This window comes from Apteryx mantelli, chromosome 16 (genome assembly GCF_036417845.1).
Source record: "Apteryx mantelli isolate bAptMan1 chromosome 16, bAptMan1.hap1, whole genome shotgun sequence".
Lineage (NCBI taxonomy): Eukaryota > Metazoa > Chordata > Aves > Apterygiformes > Apterygidae > Apteryx > Apteryx mantelli.
The window spans coordinates 17353891-17366056 of record NC_089993.1 but is presented as its reverse complement, the minus strand read 5'-3'; the positions used below and the strand labels follow the sequence as shown (position 1 = coordinate 17366056).

The 12166-nt window shown below is 45.7% G+C and overlaps 1 protein-coding gene across 2 annotated transcripts in view; it reads right to left on the bottom strand.

The window, feature by feature from the left end:
- The window catches only part of FOXK1 (forkhead box K1), a 49867-nt gene that overhangs the window by 13464 nt on the left and 24237 nt on the right, over nt 1–12166 (bottom strand). For both annotated transcript variants that reach the window (XM_067306693.1, XM_067306694.1), the window contains exon 2: nt 8762–8959. In XM_067306693.1, coding sequence (XP_067162794.1) covers nt 8762–8959 — 198 coding nt within the window. The remainder of the gene's footprint in view (nt 1–8761; nt 8960–12166) is intronic.

Here is a 12166-nt window from a genome sequence, read left to right as displayed (position 1 = left end):
GAAGCTTTCAGGAGGTCGAAGTATGTAATGTTGATGAGTCCAAACATACAGGCCTCCCCTTGTTAGAGATAAAGGCATTTCTCACCTAGTCTTTCAAAACATGGAGACCTGTTTGTGCAGGAAAACGAATCAAAGTTTGCTATTCCATGCTTTGGGCCCACTTTGGGAGCAGATAATGCCAAAGCTCAGAAGACACTCTTGCTGTCTCAGTATTCACACGGGGAGGTGGCGGGAATTTAATTATGCATCCGTCATTTTTCAATAGCTCCTCCATATACACACTTCCTATAACGTGTGGATAATTACCAATGAAAATCATTTTCATACATGAAACAATGACAAACCAAAATCATGGCAATTCCTTTTATCTTTGGATTTGGCAGCCGAGCAATTACTGTAACACATGGCCGGGGAGCGGAATAGGACGAAACAGAATTTGCCAGTTTTGTTCTTCATCATTTGCAGAAATACATGGACAGCAAGCCACAAACACAGTGGCCAAGACTCAGGTCAAGGATATGGAAAATAAAAATTCTCCAGTACCTTCAGTCACTTCACCAGGCTGTATTTCTTTGCAATTTTTAAAACTAGGCTGGCTTCAAAGATTGTCCCAACACAGCTCAGACACAAATGTTGAGCTGATTCTTCAAGATCAGCAGAGGAAGCAACCCAGCTTTTACTGTTCAAATCTGAGCTTCTGAAGCTGATAATGTTTTAAGGATGATCTCTTGTTTAAAAAAAAAAGGAAAGGAAAAACAGCAACACCCTGCAGGGCTGTGATGCTATTAGAGTGCCAACAAACCTCCTCAACCTGAAGTTTTGCTAACTTTTAGCAAACAAGCTGGTCTCTCCCAGTGGAACATCACTGAAGAACCTGATCCTCTCCTAATGAAGCAACAGTCCCGCAGCAGTATGTGAAGATTTGGGAGTGGTATCTTGCTTTTACCAGAATGGAGCACTTCCATCCAGGGAATCCTGCCACCTTTCAGCCTGGATTAATGATCAAATCAAGAGCCATGGACACAAAACAAACAAGAGGAACTTTTAGCTGCTCCATGCAGAGCTCTCAGTCCATCACCGGAGAGCTCTTAGGAAGGACAGGAGAAAGATTGCTGACCACTGGAAAAAAAACAAGGAGACAGAATCTGTTGCCCCCCTCCCACCCTTACCCCCCCCAAAAAAAATTGTGGGACAGAAGGAGTAAAGAAACAGTTTTACTAAAAATACCCTTCTGAGGGTTAAGTTAAAATTAAACATTGGTGCAGTTTAAAGAAAACAAGCAAACACAATGCAGTGACATCAATTTCCTGGAGTTCCTGGAATTCTCCTCGCTGCCCAGCGCAGGGGCTGGTCAGGGAAGCTTGCATGTATTCACACCCCCTTTAAAAATATTACGGAACAAAGACTTTTTCCCTACAAACACCTGTTTGTGCCATAAAACAAATGCAGTGAATGTGAGGACAATGATTACAATGTGTTGGATATAACTATTACATCAACAGTTGAAGAGATAGCTTGATCCATTTTAATACTATAAGCTTTTCCTAATAAAAGCTATAGATAGCTATGCAATTTTACCCAGCTCTCAGACACCCAAACAACTTACTGCTCTGATCCATGCTCACTGTCCAGGCAAGCACTCTTAGCTTACAAGAAAGGCAAGCTAGTCTGGGTGAAATTTGTTCATTACAGAAGAAGGCATTTTAGAGAGGAAGCTAATGTTTTCTCCCATTGAAAAAAAAACACAGAGCACATAGGCAAACCAGCTGCAGTTACCCACAATCTTAACCCCAGAATTTGGCTGTGACACCGCAGCTAATGCCTCAAGTCTTGCAGTGATCTTTGATAGCCACTAAGGATTCAGAGCCACAGTTCCCCAAATGTCACCCTGAGACTCAGACTTTAGAATCAGACTGCAATCATGTGCTGAATCACATCAGTCCTTTGCAATACATTTTCCATTTAATACTTAACCCTTCTAGAGTTGTAAGGCCAGAAAGGAGAGGACTGAACGTGGCATCTGCAATATATTCATCCTTGCAGTGGGCAGAAGGCATTTTAAACACAGAGCTTATTTTTGGCTGTTGAAGAGTTTAACAAGTCCTGCAGCACCATAATTCACTTTCAACTCCTGCCAACATGAATCTAGCTTCTTAAGGTCACAGCACTTTCTAGCAACTAATAAGTCTTTAAATATCAGCTATTGGAGAAGATTTACAACTTACTGCATTTCTGCTGTAATGTCAAAAATTGGTTTACTTTAGCTAAAACAGGATGTGTCACTGTATGTATGGAGTGTCTGTATCTAGAATGTGGTGTGCTGTTCTGTTTCCTCTCATCTCAAAAAAAGGATACAGCAGAGCCAGAGAAGGTACAGATTAGGGTAACTGGGATGACCAAAGATACGGAACGGATTCCCTATGTGAAACAGATAAGTTTAAGGCAGAAAACTGAGGTGCAATGTGACAAAACTTATAAAAACACAAGCAACAGAGGTGTTTAGCTCCTGATCTCTTCCAATACAAGCACTATTGAACACAGAATGAAACTTAAGGGGTAGGTCCAAAACAAAAGCGCTTCTACTGAATGCGTAACTACATGCTGTAAGACAGGGCTGATGCTAAAAGTCTATGCGAATGCAAAAAGCTATTATACAAATTCATGGAGAAAGGAGGACAGGGAATCTATCAGGGGCTTTATTTGACAGGAGGTCAGGAAGACCCTGAGCCAAGAAATCAGTGGAGACAGACAGAATAAAAATTAGCATTATTATATATTTCCCCTGTTCTTATACCATCCCAAAGATGCCTATATTGACCACTGTCTGGGACAGAATGCTGGGCTAGATGGATCCGTTGCCTGAGCTCATACAGCAACTCTTACATGTAAAATCTCCTCACAAGCTCTCTCAATACTAGCCACATTTCACAGGGGGGTGAGGGGGGATGTGAAACAACAAGTGTTTAAATGATTTATGGTCGTAATACAAGTCTATGAACAAGCTGAGAACAGAACACACTCCCAAATTCCACTGCCAGTTTCCCCAGAAGGAGCGGCAGTAAGAGAATGCAGGAAATGTGCCCTATTACTTAATTCCATTCTTTTCCACCAGAAAGATATCTGGTGGAAGGGCTCAAGCTATAGAGGTGTAATTTAAGCCAGGTATATGGATAAAGTACCTATCTTCCCTGTGACAAAGAGGAAAGATACCTCGGATCCCACAAAAAAGCTGTCTGCCTGACTTGGAACCTGAACTGATAAAGAGGAGGAAGAAAGCCCTCCCTGATTTTGTGGTTCAGGATATGGTATGCATACGGACAGTGTTTTCGAAAAAGGCCTAAATGCTCATTTGCAAAGCAAGCACAGAAGACAGAGCAGTGATAAGAGTTACCACCTTGGCAATACTGCCAATATGCAGATTCCCGTCTTTTTTTTTTTTTTTTTTAAACCCAATTCTGTTCAAAGGGAGAATCCACATTTCTTAACAAAATCTTCCGCAGTCTCCCCCCCAAACGCAAATTGGGAGGTTGGTCTTTCCTACACACCAGGACCACGTCAGAGAAATACTACAAGTCTCAGACTATTCCCATATTCCATTTCAGGAGCCTGCACAAGGGGCACCAAAAGACATATAGGGACCTTTTTCATGTGCAATACGCATGAATCAGGTCAAAGCACTTCAGCTTGTGAACCAAGCATTTCCACGATACACCAGTCAGAAATAATGGGCGAGAATCCTCTGCCACTCTCTCCTTCCTCAGCCTAGCCCCAAAAACTGCAACTCAAAGGCAGGCAAGTCCCTGCATGTTGCATGTTTCAGAAACAATCGCAGGCGGTGAGACTGCCAAACTGAGCCGGATTTTGATGTGAAAGGAGAAATATGAGAGCTACTCTGCCTGCTTAATGCTGAAGAAAAACCAAGCTGTCGAACAAGCCACGGCGAGAGAAAGTTAACTATCCACAAAAGTTCAAATTCTTGTTACTTGTCTCTGCTCCAGTGGTTCCCGCCGTAGAAGGGAAGTGATTTCACCCCGTGGATTCAGCGAGCACCTCACACCAGCCCGCGGCGGGGGAAGTGAAGGGAAGAGGAAGTGCTCGTGTAGCTGGTGACATCTGCAAGCTTTCCTCCAGCACATGGCTTGGCACGTCTCCTCCAGCACATGGTCCGTCATCTGAAACGAATGTGCGTAGGAATTCCCAAGCCTGGTATAGATTGCTGCTTTTCTTACATGATGTATATGCATTACACCCGTTGGCTTGTGGTTTGGAGACAAGGGTGATTAAAAATAATCACCGTTCTGTCCAGCTGTGGGAGCTACCAGCGCAGTATACTCTGCCTGACTCCAGGAAGTAATGGATAACTGAGACAATGCAAAAGAGCCTGCAAAAAGCCTGCCTTGGAGCTCTTCGCTGGCTTTTCAGTCAAATGGCTAATAGGTGCTGAACGAAGAAGAAAAGCCTGAACGAGATGGAAGAGGTGGTATTTATGCATCTCCTTCCAGCGAAGGACTGCAGCAGTTGAACTCAGGGTTCCTTCAGCTTCTCACTTCGACACCTTCAGAAGAAACATGCAAGTTCAGGTAAAATCCCAAGCGGTCTGAAACCACGTTGTAAAGCTGTCCTAGAGCCCAACAAAAAGCACTCCGTCTTCACCAAGCCAAGTCTGAAGAAAGGCATACCCAGCAATTGCACACACGTAATATAACATGGCTCACAGAAATATATATACACACTTCCTTAATGCTTTAGAGAATCCAAGCACAATACATAATTTACCTACTACGCGCTCTTAGAAAGCAGTTATTACTGCACATACCATACATGCATAAAAACAGACAACAAATTTAAAGGACTTGTCAAAGGCCACAAAACAAGCTGCTGGCTGAGCCAAGATAGTGTCAGCTCCTGAAGCGCTGGCCTCTGAGCAATCCGCTATCAGAGCACGGAGCATGTTACAAAAGTAACTTTGCCCTGTGAAAATACATGGAAAAAAGAGCAAAGGCGGTTAAAAACCTTTATAACTTCTGAAAATATGGCAATTCAGCTCACATGTTCCATTTTACTAACAAACCTATAAAGTCAAAAACATGTAGGGATACTAGCTGATCTTTAATTTTTCATATCATTAATTTCACTGTACACTAGGAACTGACCATTCTAGCAACAGCCAAACACGGGCAGGCACACTAAGCACTAACAGTTGTTTAAAAAATAAATTTGGGGCCGCACAAAAATATGTATCGGTTTAAACTAGCACAGAACCTCACCAGACACTTCTCAAACAGTGGTTCTCAGAGGGCTTGAAGGGCTCTTCCTCCTACATGTCAAAGACATTTTTCTTACTGATAAAGACTGTAAATATGAGCTAGCTATCCATGCCCTTTCAGCAGCAAAAACAAACAAGCACAAGACAAAGTGTTCAAGCCTACAGTCATTCCGGTGCAAAGATAAGCCAGAAGTAGCAGCTGTAAAATGTGAATGATGATACTGACCTCCACAGTGCAGCATTTGATATTTCTTTACTATGGTATTTTTATCAGTGAGAACATTACTACTATTATTTAGAACAAGGAAGCATACATGGAGAAATAGTTTCATTTTCAGCAACATTAAAAAAAAAAAAAAAAAAAAGCAACCCTGAGGGGCATTATTGGAGAAAGATATTATTTGGAAACCAGTTGAGTTACTACTACAGGGTCATTAACAGCGAATACAAGATAAAACAGAAAAACTAAACACTGTAAATCTAAACTGCAACTCAGCATAACTTGGAGACCGGGAGCGAGCTCCCTGACTCCGTGGCTCTGTTTATGCTCCAAACACAACCCATTCGTGGGACAGGATTACAACACACGCATCGAGTTGCGCTCACATAGACGGGATGGACTTACAGCAAAACCAGGCAAAGTTCAGAGCAGCCCAGGCGAGGAAACTGAGGTCACCAGTGAGGGTGGCAGCAAAAGAAGATGCGCCCAGCGCAAGCTGCGAACCTGACAGCCACCCGCTGAAAAGACAGTGCCCCTTGGCTCCTGGAATTTATTGTGAGCATCAGGTGTATTTCTCAACGGACAGAACTGAATTTAGCCTAACTACACACGGTTTTGAGTCAGCTTTTCAATGCCTTGAAGAGAGAGACGTGTTTGAATCCAGGTGCTTTCTGCCCTTCTGACGATGTGCAAAACGGACAGGCTGCTCCTGCAGTTTTCTTGCAACTACAGTGGCCTCTTCCTTTCAAAACACACAAATTCAACTTTTTTTTTTTTTTCAGGAATTTTGAACTCAACGCAGGAAGAAATAGGCCGTGCCTGCACGCGAGCCTCTCACGAGCCCGCCGCCAGCGAACCTTTCTCCTTAAAGCCGCACGCAACAGCGCTCAAAACACACATCCACCAAGGGCCGCTCCTGCAGATACAACACCCAGCCAGGAAAACAGTGCCAACATTTCTCCCGAGGAGCAGGCGGGATTCCTGCTCCGCCAAGCTGCCGAGGGCTGCGGGTTTGGTTTTGTTTAGGTAACGCTCGTTCCCCTCTCTAGGCAGGGCACTTCTCAGAGGGGAAAATAAATAGGCTGGGGGGGGGAAAGAAAAAAAAAAGGAAGAAAAAACACTGAAAAACCCAGAAGCTTGCAGGGGGGAAGGGGCAGGGAAGCAAGCTACAGCGCAAACAGGGCGGCGGAGCAGGATCAGGGGGCAGGTCCGGCCCCCCCGCACCCCACCCTGGGGCGGAGGCAGGAAAAAGGGGGGGGGGTTGGGGGCAGGAGGCACTTTCCAAAAAGGAAATTTTAACCCGGCCCAGGATTTCCAAACTGCAATAATTTTCCATGGGCCAATCAGGGAGGAGCGAGGCAAACGCACCAAATTAGGAAAGTAAATACTGGAAGGGGGAGAGGGAGGAGGAGGAGGAGGAGGAGGAGAGCTGAGCTCACCAAAGCGCCTCCCCGGGGCTCGGGGAGGCGATGGGGGCGCGGGGTCCCGCACCGAGCCCCCTCGCTGGCCCGGGCCTGCCCCGGGGGAGCGGGAGAGGCCGCCGGGCGCCAGCCTCGCTCGCCCCTGCAAAGCGACCGAGCTGTCCCGCAAGCCAGGTGGCCATAGGGCGGGCACGTTCCCGGGCACGTTCCCGTTCCCATTCCCGGGCAGAAACGCCCAAATGGCTTCCTGCGGCGCGCAGGGCCGGGTCCGAGGGCCGAGACCCCGCGGCGGGCGAGGGGAAGGGATGTTTACAAACGCGCCGGCCCCTCCTCTGCGAGGGCAGCTCGGAAACGAAAGGGATGGGGCAGGCGAAACCTCGCAAGGCTTTTGAGGTTTTCTGAAGGCTCCGCTGGATTTGCTTCTGCTCAAGGCAAACGGATGCGACCATGAATCACCTCTGGTAAACACTCCGTTAGGGGCCGAGCGCGACGCCGCGCTGCTGTTTCCACTTTCGCCGTATGCAAAAGAAACGTTCTCGGGGAGTCAAATGACAGTCGCAGGCATATGCCCGAGTCAGAGACGCGGCCTCTGCTAGGAACATAAACCACACGGCTGCTTTGCACAAGATGACTGAATGGAAACTAGCTACCATATGTTGGCAAAGAAACCATCCCCCTCCCCTCCCAGCAACAGGCTTCATCTAAAAAGAGAAGGTTAAATATAAACTAAAAGCAGTGCCTGAACAGAGGACTAAAACCACAGCTACCACCAGCCCCCTCTTTCTAGAATATCCGCACCGAACATCTGCGCGGCTCTGCAAGAGCAGGGGGAAAACCCAAACAAGCAAGTGCTTCTCCGTCTATGCAAAACCAAACTGCCTTCATGGTCACACTGAAGTCATTCTCGGCCATATAAATTTCAGAATTACTCGTTAAATTACCGCTGACAACCAGGAGGTGCTTGTGTATTATACCATTTTACAAATCTGTGGATAGGAAAACAAAACAAAGGCTGTTACTAAGCACGCTGGCGCTTCAGTTTTCAAACTGTAACACCCAAATCACATTGTCCTATACCCGTGAACGAACTTCGCTATATTTTGCAAGTAAAGCGTACTATGCTGCAAGCAATATCTTCAATGTTAAATGAGATCACTGTAACTCCGTAGCATAAACTCTTTGCTGAGAAAGAGGGAAAGAAAATATTCGAGACAGTCACTTGACGTTCAGGTTATTTCTACTGCACATTCATGAATCAGCTAATTTACAAAACAGGATATTCGCACAGATACACATTCAAATTGCTACAGTCCCTCAGTATACGGTCAGCATCCGACCCCCATTTCCTTCTATTCCCAGAAAACCACATGCCAACGGCTACCCTTGGCCCTAACTGCAGTTAGTAACAGCACCATCCAGCACCAACAGAATATTACTGAGATAAAAATAAAACAGGCAGTCCTAACATAAGAAAGCAGGCTAATATTTTCTTTCTCTATACATATAAGTAGTGCTTGATAGATATTTCTAATTAACTGCCAAAAATGGTTTCATACTATGGAGCTATTCTGTAATTTTTAAGGCTCATGGCTTTTTTTTCTCCTTGTCATTGGAGCTCTTAAACGAAACCCCAGCTCCCTACTTCTGGCCACCATTAACAAAGTTCTTTCAACTGTCTTCCATCTTTCTGAACATCAAGTATTTAACAAGCTATTTTTTTAATAGGGCATTTCATGCACCTAGCATACTGGGTAAACGACACGGGGCTGATGAAGACTGGTGCCGGGGAGCACCGAGAAAGAAGAGAGACAACGCGATTCCCAAGAACACGGTCCTGGGTGGTCACCACCTTACCTGATAGTGCCTGTGGGGGACGGGAGGGGACTGACCACGCTCCGGAGATCCGGCTCCGGAATGTGGATCTTCAGAGGTGATATTTGAGGGTAAAGTGGCCGAAGCGGAGGCGACGAAGCTTCCTCTTTTGCTTCCTCTTTATGGTATAAAGATGTGAACTGGATTTTTATAACCGTGCTAGGGAATCGAAAAGTGCACCTGCACAGGAAAGAAAAGGAAAATTCAGTTTCACACAGGATATATACAAAAACATGTAAAAAATGTATTTTGCAATAGGTGCAGCATTCATTCATTCAGAGCACAAGAGTCTACCTTTCTGCCCAGAGTCCCGCATTGCCGAACATTCACACATCTCTGCACACGTATCGCAGTGATTTGAGATGCGAGGTTCGGGCAGGCTAAGTGGTTTCCCCATGGCCACATATTCCACCAACAACTACGCAAGTTGCAGAACTACAGCGACAAGCTCTGGGGTTCCCGCTATTGCAAAGACTAGAATTTATCTTTTATTAGCACATTGCAAATAACTCGCTCAGGAAGGTGCAAGTTTCTAGAAAGTATCAACCCACAAGCAGCATGGATCAAAAGAAATATAAAGGCCAGGCAGAGCAACAAACAGCCTCCAGGTAGACCAGACAGACCGGCACGAACGTACTGTATAACTAATACCCATTTATATCTCTGCACGTGATGCTGAAGGATCATCTAGCAGGTTTCAGATTAAAATACATTTATTGAGAAGTGCCTCCCTTTAGACAGCACGGGTTACAGCTAGCAGAGTCAGAACAGGGCCCGACAAGCCTTCAGGACCTGAGTACATTTCTTTCCAACTGTTATTTTAAAAAAATGTTAATCACAGATCTAAGTGTAGCCTTCCAGAGATGCTGGAAAATTCAGAAGGAAGTAAGCACTGACATTTTCTATATTTGAACAGAGCGCTTTCTAATTTATAGTGTCTACAGTAAGAATAGGGCTGTAAAAGTGAGTGTTCTACAACTCCACCTTATTGCACTCTAATTACACAATAATGTGCAATCAATACAAGCTTTCCAGGGATCATTTTGCTGTTACTAAGGTTAAAGAAGCAGGAAATAAAAACCAGGTTTCACCGTGGGAAAGGCCATCAGAGCACAGTAATTATGCTGGTTTCCACAAGCTTGCCTATAGAAGGAAATTAAGGGAATCAAGCAGTGTTGTTCTAGCGCTGTGAAAGCCAACACAGTCAGGACACAATGCTTTTAACCAGTGTGTTATTGAATCCAGCCAGGTAACAGAATAAGGGGACAGGTTCGTAAATTGGTATTCGTGACTAACTTATCCCAATGATTTCTATTGATAGAAACGGAGGGAAACAAGCCATTGCTGCTCTAAGAACATAGGCGCTTGCTCTTGGTGTGGCACGACCTAGTTCTGCAGGAAGGTAATGCTCAGAAACCTGCCATGAAGAGTGCAAAATTATCATTCAGGCATGGGGAGCTCATTCCCATCTCATCTCCCGAATGAGCTTGCTCAGCATTCAGCGGCTTGGAATCACAACGGCTCTGCTCTGTGCAGCAGGAGTTTGCATTGCATTTAATTCACTTCAGAGGTCCTGCCACCTGCACTCATTAATGCATTAAATAAGAACATCATTGCTGGCAATGCAGCCTAATCATGTTTACCTAACCCTTCGAAACATGGTTCCCTGCAGACTCGATACAAGAGCGCAATTCAAAACGGTGGAGCGCCCGCATCTTGCAACATCTCTTAGCAGCAGGCACAAAACTTAGATGAACCTGGAACAAGATTGTTGAAACATGACTCTGGGATTTCAGCTTTTGTACTGCTGCATGGATTTGCTGATAGAAAAAACAGAGACCACATACATTTGCACTTGAGCATTACATGGACTAAGGCTCAATACAGTAAGAGCAAAGCTTAGTCATTTTTCAACCCCTTAACTGGGGAAAAGCTAAGCTTTCTTTCACGGAGTGATGGAATTCTCTACTGTAATGCCAGGTGCCCAGCATTTTTCAATATCTGAGTCAAGGACAAATTAGTCCTTGCTGAACACCATGCCGAATGCTGAATACCACCCTGCTGGCGATCTCACCAGGTCTGACTGCAGAGCCCTGCGGCGGTTCTGCAGCAGTGTCCCGGCCAGGAGATTCCCCCTGCGGCTCCCTGCCAGTAAGGATCCCCACCCCACTGTCATTTAAGGCTTCCTTTTGAGAAGGACCTAGTGATGCAAGACCAACATTTCCTACATGTTACCGTTCCCAAGCGACGGCGCAGCTAGCTCCTTACACGCAGCCATTCCCTCCTGCTCACTAGATTCTCCATCCTACTATACCTTCGGATGCTGCAACATCAGCTAAAAATGCGACAGCTGCACCCAAAACAGTGCTACACCGCCCCATCAGTCTGTGAGCACGGGCAATCTTTACAAAAGCTAACTTTTACTTTTCCAAAATCATGAGTCAATCTGCAATGCGAAGTCCAGCCTAACCCTGTAAACACGCGTGCGGAAAAGGCCCGTGCGTAACGCTGCTTTTCCTTGAGAGCCCTCCCCAAAGCTACCCGACCCGGCCACGTGACCTACCCACAGCCTCAGACGAGAGCAAGGCAAGGGGAGCGGAGAGGCCGGCCCGGGCGCGCTGCGCAAGCAAACAGTTTGTTGGCTGCCGTGATTTCACTTTCGGAAAGACGGGCTCCTCAGTCCGCCGAAGCAGAACCCAGGACGCGCTGCCAGTTTTAACGTGTTGCGCTAGCGAGCGCGTAGATGGCCATTTTGTAAAGAACCGGTCCCACAAAAACCACAGAATAGACAGATGCAAGTGTGTTTTACAGCTTTACAAGCCTGCTCCATGCTGGTGCTTCTCCCGTTAATGCTGCCTGTGGAGCCACAGTGGGACAATTTATCACAAGAGTTGGCCTAAATTAAGACTTTTTTTTTTCTTTTTTTAAACTGCCATACCTTCTAAACCCTTGCTCATAACAGACAGGGTGCAGCTGCTTATCTAAACAAAAACTATACACTTACTATTGTAAAAAAAACCCTGGGATGCACGAAGTTACCCTGATGCCAAATACCGAGTGCAAACTCCTCCAGAGCCCCTCCGCTCTCGCAGGGGCCGGGGGGGCCTGGGATTTACTTTGGTGTTTGAGCCCCTATCACAGCTACGATAACGCAGACACGGTGACAACACTCAGCGCAGCCCACGACACTGCTTCGAATCAGCATGCTTTCGCTAATACAGGGAGACCGTGTCAGCGAGAAATCAGAAAAAACAGAGGTTTTCCCCGAAGTTGCCAGAGAAAGCTCCATTATCAGCTACACTGAAACCAAATGCAGTTTTAATGAGCTTTTCTAATTGTTCCCTTAATTAGCTTCTTTGCTACCAAAGAGGATAAATGTAAATTATA